Source organism: Palaemon carinicauda, chromosome 18, assembly GCF_036898095.1.
Source record: "Palaemon carinicauda isolate YSFRI2023 chromosome 18, ASM3689809v2, whole genome shotgun sequence".
Classification (NCBI taxonomy): domain Eukaryota; kingdom Metazoa; phylum Arthropoda; class Malacostraca; order Decapoda; family Palaemonidae; genus Palaemon; species Palaemon carinicauda.
In genome coordinates this window covers 15,909,770-15,933,802 of record NC_090742.1, presented here as the reverse complement: position 1 = coordinate 15,933,802, position 24,033 = coordinate 15,909,770, and the positions used below count along the sequence as shown (strand labels likewise).

The following is a 24,033-nucleotide window of genomic DNA, read 5'->3' as shown; positions in this document are numbered from 1 at the left end:
ACTGACTCTCTTAGCTGTTGCAAGGCAGACGAGGAAAAGAGTCTTGAGGGTAAGGTCCTTGAAGGAAGCTGACTGGAGAGGTTCGAACCTAGGTGACATAAGGAACCTTAAGACTACGTCTAGGTTCCAGCCTGGAGTGGATAGACGACGCTCTTTAGAAGTCTCAAAAGACTTAAGGATGTCTTGAAGGTCCTTGTTGGAAGAAAGGTCCAAACCTCTGTGGCGGAGAACTGAAGCCAACATACTCCTGTACCCTTTAATCGTAGGGGCTGAAAGGGATCTCTCATTCCTAAGATGTAATAGGAAGTCAGCTATTTGGGTCACAGAGGTATTGGTAGAGGATACTGAATTGGCTCTACACCAGCTCCGGAAGACTTCCCACTTAGATTGGTAGACTCTACGAGTGGAAACCCTTCTAGCTCTGGCAATCGCACTGGCTGCCTCCTTCGAAAAGCCTCTAGCTCTAGCGAATCTTTCGACAGTCTGAAGGCAGTCAGCCGAAGAGCGTGGAGGTTTGGATGTAACCTGTCTACGTGAGGTTGACGTAGAAGGTCCACTCTTAGAGGTAGAGTCCTGGGGATGTCGACTAGCCATTGAAGTACCTCTGTGAACCATTCTCTTGCAGGCCAAAGGGGAGCAACCAGCGTCAGCCGTGTCCCTTCGTGCGAGATGAATTTCTGCAGGACTTTGTTGATTATCTTGAACGGTGGGAATGCGTAAAGGTCGAGATGGGACCAGTTCAGCAGAAAAGCATCCACATGAACTGCTGCAGGGTCTGGAACTGGGGAACAGTACAGCGGAAGTCTCTTGGTCATGGAGGTGGCAAACAGATCTATGGTAGGTTGACCCCACAAGGTCCAAAGTCTGTTGCACACACTCTTGTGGAGGGTCCATTCCGTGGGAATGACCTGATTCCTTCTGCTTAGGCGATCTGCTGAGACGTTCATATTGCCCTGAATGAACCTCGTGACCAAAGTGAGGTTTTGACTTCTTGACCAAATGAGGAGGTCCCTTGCGATCTCGTATAGGCTCCTCGAATGGGTCCCTCCTTGCTTGGAGATGTAAGCCAAGGCTGTGGTGTTGTCTGAGTTCACCTCCACCACTTTGCCTAGCAGGAGGGACTTGAAGTTCAGCAGGGCTAAATGAACTGCTAGTAGCTCCTTGCAGTTGATGTGGAGCGTTCCCTGTTCTTCGTTCCACGTTCCCGAGCATTCCCGTCCGTTCAAGGTCGCACCCCAGCCCGAGTCCGATGCATCTGAGAAGAGATGAAGATTGGGGGTCTGAATAGCCAACGATAGGCCCTCCCTGAGAAGGAGATTGGTCTTCCACCACAAGAGAGTGGTCTTCATCTCTTTGGTGACTGGGATAGAGACTGCTTCGAGAGTCAAACCCTTGTCCCAATGAGCTGCAAGATGGAATTGAAGAGGGCGGAGGTGGAGTCTCCCTAGCTCGACGAACAGGGCCAGTGATGAAAGGGTCCCTGTGAGACTCATCCACTGTCTCACCGTGCAACTGCTCCTCTTCAGCATGCTCATGATGCAATCTAGGGCTTGGCTTATCCTTGGGGTCGATGGAAAAGCCCGAAAATCCTGACTCCGAATCTCCATTCCCAGGTACACAATGGATTGGGAGGGAATGAGCTGAGACTTTTCTATGTTGACTAATAGACCCAGTTCTCTGATTAAGTCCAAAGTCCAGTTGAGACTCTCCAGACAGCGACGACTCGTGGAGGCTCTCAACAGCCAGTCGTCTAAGTAGAGGGAGGCTCTGATGTCCGATAAGTGGAGGAATTTTGCTATATTCCTCATCAGATGCGTGAACACCATAGGAGCTGTGCTTAGGCCAAAACACAGGGCTTGGAATTGATAGACAACCTTTCCAAAAACGAATCTCAGGAAAGGTTGGGAGTCTGGATGAATAGGAACGTGAAAGTAGGCATCTTTCAAGTCCAACGAGACCATCCAGTCCTCCTGCCTGACCGCTGCTAGGACCGACTTCGTCGTCTCCATCGTGAACGTCTGCTTGGTGACATACGCATTGAGCGCGCTGACGTCCAGCACCGGTCTCCAACCTCCTGTCTTCTTGGCCACCAGAAAGAGACGGTTGTAGAAGCCCGGGGATTGATGGTCCCGGACTATAACCACTGCCTTCTTCTGCACAAGTAGCGACACCTCCTGGTGCAACGCTAGCCTCTTGTCCTCTTCTTTGTAGTTGGGAGAGAGGTTGATGGGAGATGTGGTCAGAGGGGGTTTGAGGCAGAATGGAATCCTGTAACCCTCCCTCAGCCAACTGACAGACTGTGCGTCTGCACCTCTCTCTTCCCAGGCTTGCCAGAAGCTCTTGAGTCTGGCTCCTACTGCTGTCTGGAGATGCGGAGAGTCAGTTTTTTCCTTTAGAGACCTTGGAACCTTTCCTAGACTTGCTCCTGGAAGAGTCTGGACGGGAGCTTCCTCGGCTGGGGGCTCTACCACGAAAGGGCGGTATGAACCTCGTAGCAGGAGTATCAGCTACTGGGGTGCGATAAGTCCTAGGGACTGAGGTAGCAACCTTAGACTTACGAGCCGATGAGGCTACAAGATCATGTGTGTCCTTTTGTATCAGGGCAGCAGACAATTCCTTAACCAGCTCTTCGGGGAAGAGGAACTTCGAGAGCGGAGCGAAAAGGAGTTGAGACCTTTGACAAGGTGTAATGCTGGAGGAAAGGAAGGATCAAAGCTGTTCCCTTTTCTTAAGAACCCCTGATACAAACATCGACGCAAGCTCGCCAGATCCATCTCTAATGGCCTTATCCATGCAGGACATCAGTAGCATGGCAGAATCCTTGTCCGCAGGGGAGGTCTTCTTGCTGAGGGCCCCCAGGCACCAGTCTAGGAAGTTGAACATCTCAAATGCTCTAAAAACACCCTTCAGGAGGTGATCAAGGTCTGAGAAGGTCCAGCAAACCTTCGAGCGCCTCATTGCAGTTCTACGAGGCGAGTCTACCAGACTTGAAAAGTCAGCCTGGGCAGAGGCAGGTACTCCCAAGCCTGGTTCCTCTCCTGTGGCATACCAAACGCCCGCTTTAGAAGTGAGCTTAGTCGGAGGAAACATGAACGAAGTCTTGCCAAGGTGCTGCTTAGTCTGCAACCACTCCCCTAAGATCCTAAACGCTCTCTTAGAGGACCTTGCTAGGACTAGCTTAGTAAAGGTAGACTTAGCTGGCTGCATGCCCAGCGAAAACTCAGATGGTGGAGAGCGGGGAATAGCAGAGACAAAGTGGTCTGGGTATACCTCCCTAAACAGAGCCAAGACCTTACGAAAGTCAATAGAAGGCGGGGAAGACTTGGATTCATCCACGTCTGATGAGGGATCCAGGTGTGCCGCCTCATCATCAGACGCCTCATCACCAGAGTGTAGCGAAGAGATCGGAAAGGTATGCTGAACAGCAGAGTCAGTACGAGCTGGAACATCAATATTAGTGGTTTCCTCTTCAAGACTCTGTTGAGGGAACACCTGAGGCTCAGACTGCAAAGGCTGAACAAAAGCAGAAGCAGAAGGTAGGCGCATGGGTGGAGGAGGCTGACTCCTGGCATGAGTGGCTGAACTCAAGGGTTGCGCTTGCTGAGTGGTTGGCGGAAGCGGAGTTCCAACCTCCTGGTACTGCGGTCAGGCGGAGCGAGCGCAGGCGGAGCGAGCGCAGGCGGAGCGAGCGCAGGCGGAGCAAGTGCAGGCGGAGGCGGAGGCGCAACCTTCTCAGCCCGACACTCACGCATCAAGACCGAAAGTTGTGACTGCATGGACTGCAGAAGAGACAACTTGGGGTCGGCAGACACTACGGTCTGCTGAGGCAAAGCCTGAACAGCAGAGATCTGTTGCGGCAGAACCTTACTCCTCTTGGGCGGAGTGCAGTCGACTGATGACTGTGGTCTAGAGACCTGAGTCCAGCGTTTCTTCCCTGACAATAGATCAGCGGACGAGTAAAAGACGGGCTCAATCGTCTGCAGGTGGGAGTGACGGTCTCTGGAAGACACGCCCGCAACCACCGAGGATACTTCTGTGCGCCGATCAAGGCCTGCCGAACCCTTTTGCCCTTCGACATTGCTTCTCCCCTGGGCTTGGGAGCTTGCAAGAGGTCCCGGACTGGGAGAACGACTGACACGCACAGAAGTATCCTCACGCACCACACTGACACTGACACTAGCACTTGGCACTGCACTGACACTAGCACTCGTCACAGCACTGGCACTAATTCCACCCACTGCACTCTTGACCTTAAGTTCCATGACTTCGGCCATAAGAGACTTATGATCACTTACCACTGACTCTACTTTATCGCCTAAGGCCTGAATAGCACGCAACACAACAGACATATCAGGCTGAGGGCAAATAGTAGGTTCGGGGGTAGCCACTACAGGGGTAGGAAAAGGTAGGGGATCATGAGGTGAGGAAAAAAGTGAAGAGTGAGAAGAACTCCTCCTAACTCTACCTTTCTCTAACTTAGTTGAATATTTCAAAAGACGGACAAAATCAAGTTCCGAAAGTCCGGCGCATTCCTCACATCGATTTTCTAACAGACAGGGCCTATCCCTACAGTCAGAACAAGCGGTGTGAGGATCTACCGAGGCCTTCGGAATACGCCTATTACAAGACCTACATCGCCTATGGGTGGGGGCTTGCGAAATGTCAGACATCTTGAATCCAAAGAGTTAGCCAAGTGGGGTTCCAAAATCAAGCAAAAGATCGTTAACCGTTAATCAGGACTATATAAAAGCTATCTAAGCTAATATAAGAAGGTTTCCAGTAAAGCGACAGCCGAAATCTGAGAGAATACTTCACCAAAAGCCGTGAAAATACTCGAAGATCATAAGCGTATCCCAGAACGTCTTGCCGGAAGCACGACAGAGGAAAAATTGAGGAGGTGTCAACAAGAAGTACTATAGTACCTGGCCACAGGTGGCGCTGGTAAGTACACCCCCTTCTAGTATTGTGATAGCTGGCGTATCCCTCCATAGAATTCTGTCGGGCAACGGAGTTGACAGCTACATGATTATCGGGTAAGTTTAATATTGAAAAAATTATCTTTATATGTTTATAATAATTGGAAAGTTAATCGAAGAGGCCTAATAAAGGCGGAGAGATATAAAATATATAGATCTATAACGTGTTAAGCAAAATTACTAAAAACCTAAACACACTTCCGTCTAAGGGAAGGGTCGGCCATTTAAAAGTGAAAGAGAGTCCATACTCTCTTTGTCACCCTAATTAAATCTATCCAAAACGAGTTCAAGTTTTGAGATGAAGATAAAACACCTGCATAGCGAAAGCTCAAAACTAGAATAGTGTACAGTACTTCACCAAATAGTTGTGAAAACAAATCCAGTTAGTAACAGCGTATTAGTAGGTCTTGCCGGTAGCCCGACAGAGAGAAAATTGGTTCTGTGTTTACATTGAGTACTGAGTACCTGCTCGACAGATGGCGCTGTGATGTACACCCCCTACCTGCATAGCGATCGCTGGCGTATTTTGAACGTAGAGTTTTCTGTCGAGCAACAGAGTTGCAGCTTATATAATCACCGGCTAAGTTTAATATTGAAAAATCTATTTTTGGGCGAGATAGACATGTCGTACTGATGGAAGTTCCTTCCGGCATCTTCCTACTGTATAATATTTCAAGGACATGTCTGAGGCCTTTGTTCAGCAGTGAAACAATTATGGATGATGATGATAGCTAGCTAGATAGGTAGATATGCTCTCAAAGAACACAAATTCTTTTCATATCAAACTACAGTATAAAAGATGACAGAACTTTTGAAAAGAAAGTTAAAAATTTCAATACAGTATTCCACTATAACTGTTGCTTACCAATTTTACTGTAATTCAAACACCTCTTCAATATTTTGCAATTCAAGACAATGCTACTAAATCAGCTACATATGTAAGCCTTAGTTTAAGGTATGAAACTTATGCAACAAAATTAAAATTCTATATTGATACAAATAAATAAATATTTCAAAACTTAAATACCAGACACTTTCCTCCTAAATTAAAAACATAGAACTGTAACATATAGAGCATTTCACATAAAGTAATGCAGTTCCACTGTGAAAATCATATATGAATATCTATACTGTAATGGCTATATACACTATGCATACGTACAGGCGTGTATCCGTTAGCTTTATCATCTTCTTCATTACGGCAAATTTTCGTGTTTTCTTGATTTTGGGCTGAAAGAGAATTTTATAAAATTAAACACTATTCTTTTTAAAAGCTAATCTCTCACCTTGATATAAAAAACAATGCATTTTTATCACAAAGTAAAATCCAAAAGACCAACAACTGATTAAATGGTGTTAATTTGTTGGACCAATATATCCCTAAATAAAGTAAAGGGGTTTGTAGTATGATGGGCACAGCTTCAGACTACCTAGAAAATGTAAAGGAAAATTTGTTCTATATGCCCACAATAGGCCTGGTCCATCATTCTACAAATTCTCCTTATAGAAACTTACCATTTCGTTATAAATTAAAATATCATATTTACCAAAAGAAAGTTCCCCCTCTGAGCTCCCCCCATAGTTGTTATAATGATAACGGACTAGTGAACTTTTAGTGGTACGCCTGGGTGAAATATAAAACTAATTATCTAGGTAAATTTGCATAAGTTGCCGATAATTCCCATTTAATATCAGAATGGTTTTTCTGGCATATTTTCATGTGTTTTGAACGAATCTGATGATGATTATCAGTGCAAATCCAAAGTTGTGAAATTAAGTATCGACTCCCTCAACTCCACAACCTATGGATTTCTGAGAAAAAACATCGTCGAATTCTTTCAAAACACGTGAAAATATACCATGAAAACCATTCTGTTATCCAATTCTACTGAGAAAACGGAGCCTTTGTATATTAGCGGCCAGTTCCTCTAGCGAGCACAAAATATGGACACCAATTAAACTAATCTTCCTCTCCCCTATCCTAACCTATGAGTCATATCCTTACCTACTAACCTATTCGGGGGGCTAACGCCGCCCTGCGACCGACCTTACACTGCTGTATTCTTAGTCAGCCGTCATTATACACATAGGTGTCCGCTATTATACATACACCCCAGACACTGTTGGAACGCATGGTTCTTCAAGGATTTTGCCTTCATCTTTTCAATATTTAATAAATGGCAGTGGCTATAGGTACGGAAATTCGCACCTGCAGATCAATGCTAACTGACACGGCAGACTGCCGGACAAATAAGGGGCACGTTAATGGTCCACAATTAGTTTCCGTACCTTCTACTCTTGCTCTATTGACACGGCAAACGTAATTCCGTACAAACCAAATACAGGTCCAGTAATTTTTCCATACAAATCTATGTTACCTAACCTAACTTAACCTAACATGTAAACACTCAAAACTTTTCCTCCCTTTTCGAATAAACGATCAGACTCCATTTGAAAATCTCATGCATCTGGCAGGCACTCGCTTTCATATCTCGGTACAAAGTTTGTGCACATGCGCGGTTAATTACGCTTGCGCATTAGGTTCTGGATCCCCAGAATGGGGTGCGGAAAGATTCTGTACCAATGGTACCAGTTGTATTGGCACGGAAGCTGCTGTACCAATAGCCACTTCAGTAATAAATAGCTAACCTACCCTAGTAAGAAAACACTGTTCAAACAGTTTTTGAATATTCTAACCAATTGTGCATAGTATTTTGAGCTACCGAACAATAGTATCTTATGCAATAATACCATTATTTGTACCTCATATAATCTAAGGCTAAATATTAAAGGTAAAATCTGAAAATAGGCCTATTACTTACCCAACGTTTTTGTTCCCATATTCCAAGAAGCATCAGGATAAGGTAAATAAAAATTTGACCACTGAAGATAACATACTATAAGCTATCTTGTGGCATAGGCCTAAGCAAAGACAGGCCTAGGTTATTATAGCAAGACCTAATTTAAGCAAAGACAGGCCTAGGCTATTATAGCAAGACCTAATTTCTAAAGTTTATATTTGCTACAAAAAGGGGACTAAAGATGTCCATCAATTAATCCAGCCCTTTTGACGGCATTATTAGAAATATGGGCCATGTGATTTGGCATTAGGGTCATTCAGCATCGAGTTCGTATACAAAAAGCTACGGTTATATCTATTCAGACATAGGAAAAATATATACAACTTACCATTTTGTTTGTTTTTGATCAATCACTATACAGTAATGAAATAAACCGTGATTTTAATCAACACAATCAGTATACAGTAGAAGATAACTTTATTGCGCTGCGCTCCTGGTTCCTGGTTCCTTATTGCTCACTCCGCAAAATAAGTTTGCGGGCACTCTATCTCTTTATAGATAGGTGCAAAGCTTCTAAGCTTATTCTTATTATTAAGTTTGTATCATCTGTGCCTTAAATAAATTAATATCATAATGTGGTTCACAATCTTTACTTTTATTCCCTTATACTTTGAAATTGGATAGGATAACACCTTGCTATCATCAGTTTTGGCAACCTGTTGTGGTAATCAGTTTGGGCTTCCTAAACTCTTCTTTTATATTCATTGCCCTATCTATAAATGCAGCCAGATCCCTGCCAGGATTCTTTAACATACCTAAACTTATTTCTACATTCTTCAGCTGTTCTAACTTTGGGCATAAAAATAAATGTTCGGTGGTGTCTTCTTCCTCTTTGCATAAATCACACAAATTGTCATCATATTTTCCCCTGAAATTTGCTTTTAAGTTGAGCATATTTAATCTTGCTTTCATCACAAGGGATGCCTTATCCAGATACATTTCTCTGATATAAGGCATAGGGCCATTTCCTTTAATAAATCTTAATTTTTTCATTATTTTCTTTTTTTCTTCAATAGGTGCTGTCTGATCAAGTTTATCAGTTTTGTTAGGTCTTAGCCTATGTAACGGCCGCCCCTGTAGGGCTTTTCTTTATTTAATTTTCCCTTTTTCAATGTTGTTTTATAGTTCATTTAGTATTTATTTCCTAGCTTTCCATAATTCAAATGATATCTCTGTATTTGATTATATTTTTCTCGTTGTCTATCTTCTTTTCTGGATGTGGTTTCATTAGTAAAAGGAACTCATTTCTTATATTTAGTCTTTGCAGTCTATTGAAAAATGCAAAATAGTTTCTTCTTTCTCTTCACATAATTTACATTTTGCATTTCCATTTTCAAATTCCTTCCTCCAGTGCAGATCTAGTGTGCTGGTACATGCTCTTAAAATTAGTGCTAGATCTTGTCCATCCATTAATGTATATTCTTCATTCAAATATGGTTTCCATTTATAGTAAATTTGTAGATTTTTTTTTTTATATTTTCCTATAATATTTTAGCCAAATGGTTTTATTAATTTATGTAGATCTTTTTCCTTAATCCTATACTATGATTTATTGTTAATTTTTCCCTATTGGACCCCTTTGGCTTATAGCATCTTGCATTTCCAACTAGGGATGTAGCTTGGCTAGTAATAATAATAATGATAATACTGCTTGTAAATTTTCTTGATTCTCTACGGCTAAACAAATGCTATTTTATATCATCTGCCTCTGTGTACAACTCACAGAGCCTATACTGTAATTTTCATTCGTCTTTATAATTTTATTTTAAGCCTAACATATTCAACCTTGTCATCACTACTATAACAACTTCCTTAAAGTTCATTTCGCCTATGTTATCTTTTCTGCCATTACCATTTACAAATCTTAACTTTGTTATTTCTTCTTGCTTTACTTCTATTTTTCATTTAATTGATTCACCACTTTATCTTTTATTTCTTTATTTGAGTTATTGCTTTCTATGCTAATTCTTACTTTTTCAATTTCAATATCATACTTTTGGCATATTCAAAAAACCGTATGTCATATTTCCTTTCTTCATTAGGCCATTTTTTCCTGTTTGAACCTTTGGGCTTATAGCATACTGCTTTTTTAACTAGGGTTGTAGCTTAAAAAAAAAAAAATAATAATAATAATAATAATAACAATAATAATAATAATGACAACAACAACAACAACAATAATAATAATAATAATAATAATAATAATAATAATAATGATGATGATGATGATGATGATAACAACAACAACAACAACAACAACAATAATAATAATAATAATAATAATAATAATAATAATAATAATAATAATAATAATAATATTGTGAAAAGGCATTACCTGAAACTCAATTCTATACTTAAATGGACATAAACTTATTTGCACTATTAACCCACAAAGGCTATATTTGTAACTTGTTCAAACATTCCTTTAATAATCATTGCTTCCCTTTATATTACATCATGTTTCAATATTTGCGAACAATATAGGTACCGCTACTGTTTCATATACATTTATTCACTGCTGTTTCGTATATATTTATTCCCACCAGTAGCTTCGGTCTCCTCTTTAAATTTTTTCAAGTCATGAATTTTTTTTATTTTCGGTCACTCTGCTTATTTATTATTATGTCATTTACCATGCAATTATGATCTGTGTATGTAATCTTATCAGTCATTCTGAAGGGTGCTTCCTTTTATTTTTTCTTAATCAATGTGGGTGGTTTTAACTCCTACCCCAGCTTCTTGTCTAACCATTTCATAATTTATTATTGTTAGTTATCCATTTTTCACATCTTGTCCATTTCATCTACATTTTCTACTATTGTAGGGTTGTGGTGGCCGATGTGGTAACGTCCCTGACTGGTGAACGTCAGACTGGGGTTCAAGTAACGCTCAAACTCATTTGTTCCTTTGGTCGCTGCAACCTCGCCATTCTTGTGAGCTGAATCATCAGCAGCCATTGCCTGACCATCCTTGGTCCTAGCTTGGGCGCTGATCATATGTAATATGGTTAGTCTCTGTCACTGTCCCTTGCCTCTGCCGTTCATGAATGGCCTTTAAACCTGTAAAACTACTGAGACTTCGGCTTTATGTCTCATTATATCCTGCATTTTACAATTAAAACATCCCACTATTGGTAATTTTTCTCCGTTCATATCAACCATCTTGAATTCTACTTTTAATAACTTTATACATTTCATCTTTTCCTTTTCTAGTTATATCACCTTCTTGTAATACATTACTTATTCTAATTTTAATGCGACCAGTGACAATTTATATCCAGTGCTAGAAGAGTCTTTCATTCTATTCAATTTAATCTCTGCATTTCCAAATTCTTCTTTATTTTCTATCTGTGCTTCTGTTATTCATAAATTTTTCATCCTTAAATTTCGTTGTTTTCTTTTTTTCATAAATTTGTTTCAGTCATCTAAGGCTTAGTTGTAGGTAGTAGGTTGGCCACGGCACCAGCCACCCGCTGAAATACTGTCGCTAGACAGTACTACATTAGAACCCCTCTCTCAGGTTACGGCTCATTTTTACTTTCCTTACACATACACCGAATAGTCTTGACTATTCTTTCCACATTCTCCTCTGCCCTCATACATCTGGTGACACTGATTGCCAAATAATTCTTCTTCGTTTAAGGGGTTAACTGCACTGTAATTGTTCTGTGGTTACTTTCCTCATGGTAAGGGTAGAAGAGACTCTTTAGCTATGGTAAGCAGCTCTTCTAGGAACAGAACGATTCCAAATCAAATTATTGTTCTGGTCTTGGGTAGTATTCTAGAAGTTTTATTTCAGCTGTGACCAAGTTGTGAAATGATCTTCCTGATCAGATAGTTGAATTAGTAGAACTTCATAAGTTCAAACTTGCAGCAAATGTTTTATATTGAGCAGGCTGACATAAGTCTTTTGATAGTTTATATATGAAATATCAATTTGATGCTGTTACTGTTTTAAAAATATTTTATTCTAAATGTTCATTATTTCTCATATCGTTTATTTATTTCCTTATTTCCTTTCCATACTGGCGTATTTTTTCCTGTTGGAACCCTTGGGCTTATAGCATCTTACTTTACCAACCAGAGTTGTAGCTTAGTAATAATAATAATAATAATAATAATAATAATAATAATAATAATAATAATAATAATAATAATAATAATAATCCCATATACTGTACCATGGTCTTCCACTGTCTTCAGTTAAAGTTCTCTTCCTCGGGGGCATACTATTTATCTTAATTCCCTTCCTCTTGTTTTTTTCTGTTCTATAGTTTATATATGAAAGATCTAATTTAATGTTGTCACTGATCTTAAAATACTTTATTTTGTTCCTTACTTCCCTTGTGGTTTATCTATTTCCTTGTTCCCTTTCCTCATTAGGCTATTTTTCTCTGCTGAATCCCTTAAGCTTATAGCATCTTGCTTTTTCAACTAATTTTGTGGATTAACTTGTAATAATAACAGTAATATCCCATGGTTCTTGCTTCCTATCGCTCACGCTGCAAAATAAGTTTGCGGGCACTTTATCTACTAATAGATAGATGTTCAGCTTCTTTGCTTGTAATCGGTACTGTAATTGGCAAATTTTATGTAACCACAGAGAAGAGTCTTGATTAAAATCCTATTTTTTAATTTTATCCCATTTTTCTTGAAATAATTGGGATATAACTTGTTTTTAGTTTGGCAACATATCTCCATAAATACCATGATTCCTGGTTCCTCGTTGCTCTCTCCACAACACAGCAATTGTGTGCACACTACTAGAAGAAGCATAGAGGTGCAAAGCGCTGCAATTTTCAGAAAATTATTGGTCAATAGTCACTTGCTACACAGACAGCACAGCTCACGTGTTTTTACTTCTAACTTCTAGGGCCCGTCTAATATATCGGGGAACATTTTTAGTTGGTGTTTCTAAATTTCCTAATCCCATACCATTGACTCTGAATTTTCTTAATTCATTACACATATGCTCAGTTGTATCATGTGCCTCACTACACAACACACAAAGCCTATCCTTTTTATTTCTGTTTCTTTTAATTTTATCACTTTCAACCACGTTTCCGTAAGTATTACTGCTTCTTTAGAGCTAAGTTCTATGTAATCTCTTGTCATTACTATTTATAAACCTCATTTTGGTCATTTCTGCTTTCTTTACTTCTGTTTTTCTTGTAATTTCATGTGCTACTTTCTTACTTCTTCAATTTGTGTAATGACAAATGACAATTGTAGTAGACGGAGTATTAAGAATTTACTATACAACGGCAATATGGGCGAAGACCATAGATATCAAATATCTATGTGCGAAGATATTTTATTTACCCATAGGATATCCATGTTGTTGACCAGGCTCTTACGATTGCAACACTAGGAAAATAAGAAACGGGCTCCAATAAACGCTTCTCAAACATGATATTTAAGCTATTATCTTTCAGAAATTATATAATAATTTCCTTTCTACTTTCGCCCCTGGCTACTAACTGGGTGTCACTACATTATATATTTTAGTACTGAATTCGTAGGCTGCTATTATCTGAACTTGAACACATCACTGTATTTTCATGGTCAATTCTGCTTTATTGGTTCATACCAAGCTCGGTTCTGCGCTCATCAAAGAAACATCTACTACCTAAGGGTAGTAGGTTGGCCAGGACACCAGCCACCCGTTGAGATACTACCGCTAGAGAGTTATTGGGTCCTTTGACTGGCCAGACAGTGCTACATTGGATCCATCTCTCTCGTTACGGTTCATTTTCCCTTTGCCTACACATACACCGAATAGTCTGACCTATTATTTACATATTCTCCTATGTCCTCATACACCTGACAACACTGAGATTACCAAACAATTCTTCTTCACTCAAGGGGTTAACTACTGTACTGATTGTTGAGTAGCTACTTTCTTCTTGGCAAGGATAGAAGAGACTCTTTAGCTATGGTAAACAGCTCTTCTAAGAGAAGGACACTCCAAAATCAAACCATTGTTCTCTAGTCTTGGGTAGTGCTATAGCCTCTGTACCATGGTCTCCCACTGTCTTGGACTAGAGTTCTTTTGCTTGAGGGTAAATTCGAACACACTATTATGTCTTATTTCTCTTCCACTTGATTTGTTAAAGTTTTTATAGTTTATATAGAAAATATTCATTTGAATGTTGTGACTTTTCTTAAAATATCTTATGTTTCCTGTTTCCTTTCCTCACTGGGCCATTTTCTCTGTTGGGGCCACCGGGCTTATAGCATCCTGCTTTTCCAACTAGGGTTGTAGCTTAGCAAGTTATAATAATAATAATAATAATAATAATAATAATAATAATAATAATAATAATAATAATAATAATAATAATAATAATTGTTAGATATATTAAATTTGAATCAATTGATAACTAGAACTACATACGTGTACGATGTTATGGAATGTTTGGTCTTCCGTTTTGTCCTATTTACTTTTCAACGACTGAATGTATTTCTTAATGATGGTTTACCAAATCTTTACTGAATATGGCAATAGTACATTATATTATCTTCCTTGTTATTTGACTTTGCATATCTATGTGTCATCAACAACTCAATCTTTTTGATATAGTTGATTATAATGAACGTCGATCATTTAAGTTTCTAAAATTTCGCAAAGGGCGAAATTACTGTTTACATGTCACTATACGAGTTATTATAATGACATAAATTGATTAATATTTCACAATTTAAAGTTAGTAAAATTGATGACACCCAGTATTACATTCATATATTCTCTTGGGTATAAATTTGAGATTTTAGATAACATCGTTTCTTAAAGTTACTGAGCTATAGCAACGGTCAGTATTCCTCACAAATATCATGCTAGTTATAAATTAGACTTACGCAATAGTGCCTATAAAATACAATGACAATATCAATATACAGCGCTGATTTAAAACTTCAAGACGAGTTTGATTAAAGCATATCTAGTCACAAAAGGGAAAGGGAGAAGAAGATCCCGACGCATGGCGATCGTCTTTTCTGTTTCTGAACCTGATGCACGTCTCTTCTCGTGGTACCACCGTTTGCCGACAAGGTGTGTGTGAATTTTGTTTGAAATTTTCACCTATCTCCTTTAATATCTCGATTCTTAAGGTTATTTATCTTCGTGTGCGTTAAGCATGTGTAAATCACTCTATAGAGAGCTCAGTAAAAGAAGAAACTTGACAAGAAATTGAATTATGACTTATTATTTACCATGGCCGCGAACACGTTGAGCATGACTTTCCATGGAGCCAAACTAGTCGCTAGTATAAATCAGAGTATTTTGTGTTTTGTTTAAATACTTCGTGACTTGAGTGTAAGGGAGCTTTACTGTGGTGTTATGAGTGAGACTATTTAGCCTATAATTTTACCCCGGCCTAGTTGTTAGGCCTTCCTTTCTGCCAAATAACACTACATGCTTTTGTCACCCGAAGCATTGGTAGTTTATTGTTAAATTGTTAATCTCTATTTAATTCAAGGCTATCACTTATGCATGTCTAATATTAGTCATCATATTTCTTTCGTTTGCCATATTACGGTATAACGTCACCATGTTTGAACTCTCATTTGTATTTTTGACCATCCATATGTATCTAAGTCCAATTTAAGCTCCAGTTATAGATTTGTGTTGAAATATGGGTGGTTTACCTGTTAATAAAGTCACTGCCTTGTGTTAATTCCTCTCCAAAGCAGTCATTTGTTTATTGTTACTTGTAGACTTCCCTAGGCTTGTACACATGATTTGAGAGGAGAAGTCCAATTTGTTTTTGAATAAAACATGGGGAAGCCTTTGAATATCAGCGGCCCTTACCTACCTCCCAAAAAAGGGGGGGGGTGTGTTAACGCCCCCCTCCTACCCCACTTACACTGCCATACTCTTAGGTTAGCCGTATCCGTACTGGTGCCTTTGTATATCAGCGGCTAGTTCCTTCCATGTTGATGGAAATGGACATCAACTAACCTAAACTCCCCCCCCCCCTTAACTTAACCTACAAGCCGTGTCCTTACCTAAAGGGTGGGGGTGATGTGCCCCATGAACCTCTCTTACACTGCCATATTCTAAGTCGGGCGTAATCATACATGCAGGTGGCCACTCAAATGTACACCCAAAATGGCCACTTAGTTGGAAATTATATGAAGTTCATCTTGCCTAAGTGATTATCAAAGTGGAACGGTTTTGAACTTGTCTGATGAGCTAGTATACTGCTGTCAAGCTGTTTCTCTCCATGGGAAAGATGTGATAATATGTAACAAGTTTTTCATCTTGAATGATTTGCATGAAACTATTTTCGGGGCATATGTATGATAGCGGCCACCTGTATGTATTATTACGTTTAACTTAGAATACGGCACTCTAAGGGGAGTAGCAGGGGTGTTAACCCCCCCCCACACCCTCGTTAGGTGAGTAGGTAATAACGGATAATAGGTTAGGTTAGGGGGAAGAGTATAGGTTAGTTGATGTCCATTTTTAATGAACGCGTGAGGTTTTCCTTTAATAACAGTTATTTAACCTAATATTTATACATGATCTGTGTAAGGCCATACAATCCGAATTTCCCGGTGTACATCTAAGGGGTGTTGTGTACCTTTCTCTGGACAAGAACTATGGCCAAAGATGTAGAAGTTATGCCTACAAGGTACCTTATAGAAAAAATTTTTGCAGTTAATATATTCGTAATATCCTTTTATCCCTATCTATGCTTTTCTACTCTCGACTATATCTTATCTTAAAACTACGCTATAAATGATGTTAAAATAACTAAATACTTGTTAAATGTACGGAAAAACAATAGTTTTTGCCCAATGAAATTACAGTAGTGTAATTGTAAATGTCAACAAAATAGAAATCTTGCATGAAGTATTACAAGTGTAGACAGTATAAATTGTGGGACAGATTTTGGAGCCTTTGTATATCAGTGGCCAGTTCCTGTCGCGCATACATAGAAAATGGACAAACTTACTAACCTAACCTATAAGACATATCCTTTGGACAACACTTACTAACCTAACCTATAAGACATATCCTTATCTATTTACCTAACAGCTGCAACCTCCTTACACTGCCGTATTCAGTCAGCCTTCATCATACATACAGGTCGCTGCTATCATACATACACTCCCAGTTTATCAGAACGGTTTGCAATAGCGGAAAACGTCATGTTAGTGCTAATATTATGAGAGGTAGTGAGAAATGTACCGTAAAGGATGGTACCTGATTTGTAAGTTGATGGTAAAATTTTGCAGGAGTTAACAAATGACAATGAACTTTGTAGATTGTAGCGCTTTGCACCTTCTACACTTTTAGTAGTGTGTCTACAATCATGGTGTTGTAAAGTAATTGCCCTTGCTGTTGGAGATTAGTGAACTACAATACTGTAGGTGTTTTCTGAATTTGTTGTGTAAAGTGCTAAATGGTCATGTCATTAAAACCGAGAACAGTTCATAGTAGCTAAGAATAATAGTTGTACATTTTGTTTAGTAAGTGGGGTTAATTATAGAACACTGTACTATTAGTCAGGAAATTAAAACTTGCACAATAGGATACCCTTAGCAAATACACTAATTTGAATTCCATACACTAATGGTGGAAACCTCAAATAACCAAATTACAGAGTTTAATAATTATAAAATACCGGTTTACCTCGTTTGTCTTATTAGCACATTACCACTAGAGCCTCCTTCCACCCAGTAATTAAAAAAAAAAAAACATAGGTGGTGCTTCTGTCATAAGTTGCAGTACTTGTTTGAATAGAGCACATTGAAGGGCCCCATTTTTTTTAATCTAAATCTGAAATTTGTTTTCAATATTGTATGGAATCTAGTTATAGCTCCTATTTTATTTTATGTTAATAATAAAAGGTTAGGATAGAAATGTGTTTGATATACTGTACATTAAGTCAGATCATTGGCTATAGAAGCCATGTCCATTTAGTCTGATCATGGAAAATGTTTGAACAGAAGGCCTACAACTCGCCCCTTTGTTAAGTTTGTGTAATTGATAATTATTACCTAAATAATAGTCCACACGGCTCTACATGCAATGAAATGATGTTTAGTTGCAAGCATACAACTGCAAAAACCAATAAATTATAGCTTAATTTATTAAGGAGGTATTTGTGGTGTGATGTACACTGGTACGAATGACTAGACAATTGGACGGAAAATCCCATTTTCTATGCTTTGGGAAGTCCTGGCAAATAAAACTTCCAGTGTTTTGACTGTTTCATAACTACTACTTGGTCTTGATTACAATAACCATTTCACGGCGATGACGGGCACAGCAAAATTTAAAAAAGTTGACTATCAATACAATTAGACTAGTACACTATATTTTAAGGCGTTTCAAATGTAATTTGGGGAGATAGTCAACTTTTTTAAATTTTGCTGTTAGGTGGGTTTTTTTAAGTTAGCTTCTCCCGCCAAAATCGTTTTTAGAACGACGGCCACAGTTCAGAATATTCCTGTTTTCTACGGGATCTGGCCGTCACCCTACAAACGCTCCCTGGGTATTATGGAGAAACCACTCATTACCTTGAATTTCAACCGTAAAATACTGGACTTTGAGGTCTCGCATATTTTACGCTAATAGAACACACACCCTGGTAAAACTATAGAACTGTGCTATAAATGGGTTGGAGAAAACAAGACTGGTTTCTAATATATTAACACTTGATTTCCGAGTTTTTGAGTTATGTTGGGTCGACTACTAACTGAAAAGCAACAGTGGCACAGAATAGCTTGCGATAGAAGTCTGTGGAGAAACCTGGGGAAGGCCTACATCCAACAAAGGACTTTTGAAGGCTGAAATGATGATGAAATGTAATTGGTGACAATACCTAGTGCATAGCCGTAGCTTTTCAGTTAGTAGTCGACCCAACATAACTCAAAAACTCGGAAATCAAGTGTTAATATATTAGAAACCAGTCTTGTTTTCTCCAACCCATTTATAGCACAGTTCTATAGTTTTACCAGGGTGTGTGTTCTATTAGCGTAAAATATGCGAGACCTCAAAGTCCAGTATTTTGCAGTTGAAATTCAAGGTAATGAGTGGTTTCTCCATAATACCCAGGGAGCGTTTGTAGGGTGACGGCCAGATCCCTTAGAAAACGGGAATATTCTGAACTGTGGCCGTCGTTCTAAAAACGATTTTGGTGGGAAAAAAACCACCTAACCTATGCTAAAAGCCGTATCCTTACCCAGAGGGGCTTCCCCCCTCCCCCCCTACATAACAGTTTACTTACCTACGAGTACGAAGGGAGAAGCCAACTTAAAAAACCCACCTAACCTATGCTAAAAGCCGTGTCCTTACCCAGGGGGGCTGCGCCCCCCCGGACCCCCCCTTACACAACATATTTAAGATCCATAGACCATTTCCAAACATTTTTATTCTATATAAGATAACAGTCGAAGCAATAATAAGCAAATTAGGACGCTTGGCCGTAGCGCTACAAACTACCCATACCCAGTTTTCCTTTTCTGGTTTGAGTGTATAAGATTCTGTTATTATCACAAGACATGCTGCAGCCCTAGTTAGAAAATCAGTGTTACAAGTGACAAATATTTAAAGGCTTGCCTCAACCTCCCTGCCTGGTGTAGCTTGACGTATTCTCATTTTGATCATGGTTTTGATTTTTTTTATGCTGTACTCTTCCGAGTTATTAAATCACTGCTATTTTACTAATGATATAAATCAAAAGTCAGCTACCTTTTCAGTAAAAGGTACTTGCGTCAAGTATGTTGCAACCAAAAGGGATCCTGCTAATATGCTGATAACAAACAATCAGATGGTTTATAATTATTGTATAAATCTCTTCTAGAAAGTCAATTACAAAATTTCTCTGGCAACACTATATTAAGTTTTCATTATTAGTAGGAGTAATCTATCTTAAAATTGGTTGGTTATATTTTGTACTACATGTGAATATATACTGTACAGTTCCAATTTGTGACTTTCAGATGCCGCAGTTTTGCAACGGAAAGATTACCAAAACCTCGTCTGAACAGCCAGATGAGTTTGAAACCTCAATTGGTCAAACTCTCCTGGACTTGGAGATGAACTCCGAGTTGAAAATGCAATTGAGAGAACTTACTATCACTGGGGCCAAACAGATAGATGTTGGAGATAAGAAGGTAAGGAAATAGTTTTACTACCTTTTTTTACATTGAGATTTTTCATTTATGTATATTTCATAGCTGAAATATTTCAGGTTCTTTCCTCCATTAGCTCATTTTACTGATTTTAAGAACTATGACATATAGGTGTTTCTGCAGTCTTCTTACTTTCAAATAAGTAGAGCCTAAAACTCTGGCAAAAGGAAAAACTATGAATGCCACCTCAGGTTAATATTCAAATGAAAACAAGGAAATTTGCTCACAATCCTTCCATCCATGTAACTTTGTCAAGTCATATAATGGTACAGTCTTACCTCATCCTAATGATTATTGTCTATAGAGAGCTGCTACATGTGTTGTGGCCATCTCTTGTTGGTTTGAGCTTTTCACTTCCAGCTGACATATGGGCCTGTCATCTCATTCCCTTAGCTGGTTATAGTGGTCCATTAACCTTGCCCTGCTCCTCCCGTTGTTACTTTTAAGCGTAGTCTCGTTTTGATCCATTCCTTGAATGCTGTATCTGGAAAATAGTATTCAATGAAGTAGTTGGCTCGTAACTCCAGAGGCATGGAAAAATATGTGAACATTGAGTTCATTACAGAATTTCTCAAACATCTGGTATTTGACATTTCATATGATTTAATACTTAGCTGTGGCTGACATTTGGGATGTGATTTTAATATTTTTAAGGTCTTACTAAGTTAAAGAATTATTTATAATTTAATCTTCAAAATGGAAGATGTCTATGTCGTGGCCATAAATCAAAATTGTGAACAGCGAGACAATAGTTTTAGGTGTGTTTAGAAATACGACCATGTGTGACTTGAACTTGGCCAAGTCTTCTATATTCTATTTCATGATAAATTAACGAATCTTTGAGTATGGTGGGATCGAGTACAATGTACTACTTTACAGTAATGGGCTACTAACCCCAGTATAATGTTTTATATATATATATATATATATGTATGTTTGTTTGTTCTTCATGATTATTATAGCAGATTGTGTCTTCCCCAGTTGAACATAATTAATGCACTCCACTGTTTGTATGCTATACACAACTTTGACTTTTTATTTGTAGCAATTTCTTTGTATTAGTGAGAAGTGGGGTTTCATAAGGTAATAGGAATTTTAAGTAGTTTAATGTTTAAAGCTTCTCTTAGTTTTTATGGCAGTTATTTAATTTTCACTTATTTTTTTCCTCCAGTGCATTGCTATTTTTGTACCAGTGCCATTATTGAAGGCCTTCCAGCGTGTGCAACAGCGCCTTGTGCGTGAGCTTGAAAAGAAATTCAGCGGCAAGCATGTAGTTGTGATTGCACGTCGTCGCATCTTGCCCAAGCCAACTCGCAAGATGAAGAATCCTCCCAAACAAAAGAGGCCAATGAGGTACAGTTGTTCTTCAATGTTCTAGCTGCAAATGCTGTGTAATGCTCCCCTTTTGTATGTTAGTTTCATATAAATTATCAGTGTACAAATTTACCTTTTTGACCACTGTTTCACTTAGATAAGGGGTATTCCAGCTTAATTGGCAAAATTTGTTGGTGCATTGAATAAGATTTTTCAATGTATTTGCTGCCATTTAATGAATTTTCTTAGAATTGCAAGAGATTTGGAATTTTTTTTTTAATTACTGTTCAAGATTCTCTAGAATATTTCTATGTGTCATAACACTTTTGTCTTTTTTTATAGCCGAACCTTGACTGCCGTCCATGACGCTATCTTGGAAGACCTTGTGTACCCTGCTGAAATCGTAGGAAAGAGGATTCGCGTCCGTCTTGATGGCTCAAGGTTGATTAAGGTTCATTTGGACAAGGCTCAACAGACTAATATTGAACATAAGGTATGATGCTTTTCAAGTTGTTGGAAAACAATATATTTGCCTCTGGTAAAACGCATCAGTTGTTCCATACTAAAGTAACTAATGTAGAATGGGAGAAATGAGTTTAATAGACATGGCCTTTGAAAATATTTATGCATCTCATACATATTTGTAATCTTGTGATGAATTTTCACAAGCTTTATTGTTTTAAGGGGGTTTGGGATGTGAAATGATAGTTTGTGAGTAGGTTTACATTATGAAAATATAAAAAAACACATAATTTCCTTTTTTACAGGTTGAAACCTTTGCTGCTGTATACAAGAAGTTGACTGGGAAGGAGGTCATCTTTGAGTTCCGTGAACCCTATTTGTAAATCTATCGAATGAAGAAAAAAAAATAAAACTGGGTTTCATTTTCTGCTCCCTTTTAATGTACATCCATGGTTTGTTGGGCTATTTCATTAGTCCATTATTTGGAGTAATCCTTTGACTTAACGTTGCTTTTTTCTAGCTAAAGTTTAAACATCAATTGTGGCATATTATGGTCGCCGACTGAAAAAATCAACTAACCAGTTTTAGTTAACCGTGATGGAACGGCAATACTAGTCTACGCGATTGTGAAAATTTTGACCAAGATGGATGTAACGAAATGATTTTTTGTAGTAAACCTTGATAGAATTGCAACTCTGCTTGCCTCAAGATTTAATGGTATTCCATGTCAGTGTTTGCATCTATAGTATCCTAGTGTTTTCAGTATCTTTCCTTGAGAATAAGCAGCATCCTTGAAAATTTGTCTAAATACTTTGTATTGTACTTTCTCTTTGTCTTACTACAATCCATAGAAGTTTGTACACTGCAGACGAACTGATTGATGGTTAATTGACAGTACCCAAGCCATCATACTGAATCAACTTACCCTTTTATATCAACCTTGGTAAATAGTGCCAGTCTTACTATAATCTAAATGAATCGTACCGTAAGAAATGGAATAATTGGTCTTGAAAACGAATTAAGAAAAAATAACAGCCTAACCTTAATTCCTGTACTTCAGAAGTGTCTCATTACCTCAGCAGACTTGGGGAGTGATACACACTGAAAAGGGTTCCGCGCTATAAATAGTTATTGTCATTGCATAGCGGTCTTCGTAGCGTTCTTTGGCTACTAGCTGTACTTGCTTTGTGTTATTCTACTAGACCTTTTTTCTAGGTACCATCTTCCTGTCTAGGGCTCTTTTATCTCGAGTTAACAAGGATATTACCCTGGAAAAAGTTTTTTGGTGACCATCCTATTTAGCTCAAATTGACCAATTCCAAACCCCACTATAAATGTAGACACCTATCATTAAATTAATAGCAAAAGGGTTGATCGTTCCTTCTTGCTAGTGAAGGTAAATATAATGTTATCCATATCTACTTAGCAAAAGTTTATAATCTTATAATTGAAATGGTCAAGTAAGGTTTTTTAGATAAAAGATCAGCCTTACCTGTTTCACACCAATGTATTAACAGTGAACTAATTGAACATTACTTAATTCATAAATGTCAATCAAGGTAATGTATGTTCAATATTTGATACTAGTGGAAGTAAACCCCCTCATGGTAATACTGTACTATACTGGTGACGATACAAAATTTTTGTCATCAGATTATTTTCACGTTAAAATAATTTAATTTGATTCCTACACGGGTACAAACTTTTGAGTTGGCTGTTTACTAATCGTGTTTTCTACAAGCGGACAATCAAAATTTTGGTTAATTGCTTCATGCTGGGTGAATGCAGCGCAAGGAGCAAGCTACCGTGTCTCCTCAACGCTGCTGATCGCGAAGTGAAGAGGTTGTGCTCTCACTTCATCTCTACAATAGAGCCTTTTGCATTCATCTCATTTACCCTTTGTTTAGCTCTCTTGACTTTTTTCTTATTTTATTCATTGACTGTGAGTTAAGAGTGACTGCTTATGTCTAGTAAATCTTGGTTTGTTCCAACACGAATACTTACCTTCGAACTACTTTCTTTTAGGAGATCACTGGTTATCTCTCTGCGACCAGAGTTTTGAATAGATACCCCCCCACTCCGCGCTCTCAGTAGCTTTTACCCCCGGCATCCAGGAATGTGCCCCGAAGGTAGGATTAACGGTAGGTCGCTCGCTAGTCGGGTCACCTTCCTCAAGTTCTCTGGTCGAGAGAGGTGAACATCTCTCGCTCTCGTATCTCTGTCGATCCTTTGTGTGCGTCCTGTGCCCCACGTGTTCCCAGCGTGGCAACTTGC

At 38.7% G+C, this 24,033-nt stretch overlaps 2 protein-coding genes across 4 annotated transcripts in view; one reads left to right on the top strand and one right to left on the bottom strand.

Annotated features, from left to right (window-relative positions):
- Nucleotides 1–24,033, bottom strand: part of Bka (FCF1 rRNA-processing protein Bka) — a 242,981-nt gene that overhangs the window by 84,246 nt on the left and 134,702 nt on the right. Inside the window, exons 1-3 of one of the 3 annotated variants that reach the window (XM_068392025.1) lie at nucleotides 8,852–8,871; nucleotides 8,166–8,270; nucleotides 6,139–6,206 (exon numbers count right to left, since the gene is read on the bottom strand). In XM_068392025.1, coding sequence (XP_068248126.1) covers nucleotides 6,139–6,206; nucleotides 8,166–8,168 — 71 coding nt within the window. In that variant the 5' untranslated portion in view covers nucleotides 8,169–8,270; nucleotides 8,852–8,871. Of the gene's footprint in view, nucleotides 1–6,138; nucleotides 6,207–8,165; nucleotides 8,271–8,851; nucleotides 8,872–24,033 lie in introns of those variants that run through there. The other 2 variants (XM_068392026.1, XM_068392027.1) reach the window with 2 other exon arrangements.
- RpS7 (ribosomal protein S7) lies at nucleotides 14,728–22,171 on the top strand. Its single transcript, XM_068391338.1, has 5 exons — nucleotides 14,728–14,887; nucleotides 19,792–19,965; nucleotides 21,155–21,336; nucleotides 21,640–21,790; nucleotides 22,065–22,171. The coding sequence occupies exons 2-5, from the start codon at nucleotides 19,792–19,794 to the stop codon at nucleotides 22,140–22,142; spliced, it is 585 nt and encodes a 194-aa protein (XP_068247439.1). The 5' UTR covers nucleotides 14,728–14,887; the 3' UTR covers nucleotides 22,143–22,171.

Excerpts from the sequence above, each read along its gene's own strand:
- RpS7 (XM_068391338.1), top strand. The coding sequence starts at position 19,792 with ATGCCGCAGTTTTGCAACGGAAAGATTACCAAAACCTCGTCTGAACAG. Across the intron at positions 19,966-21,154 it reads TAGATGTTGGAGATAAGAAG|TGCATTGCTATTTTTGTACC; the intron begins GTAAGGAAATAG and ends TTTTTCCTCCAG. Across the intron at positions 21,337-21,639 it reads AAACAAAAGAGGCCAATGAG|CCGAACCTTGACTGCCGTCC; the intron begins GTACAGTTGTTC and ends CTTTTTTTATAG.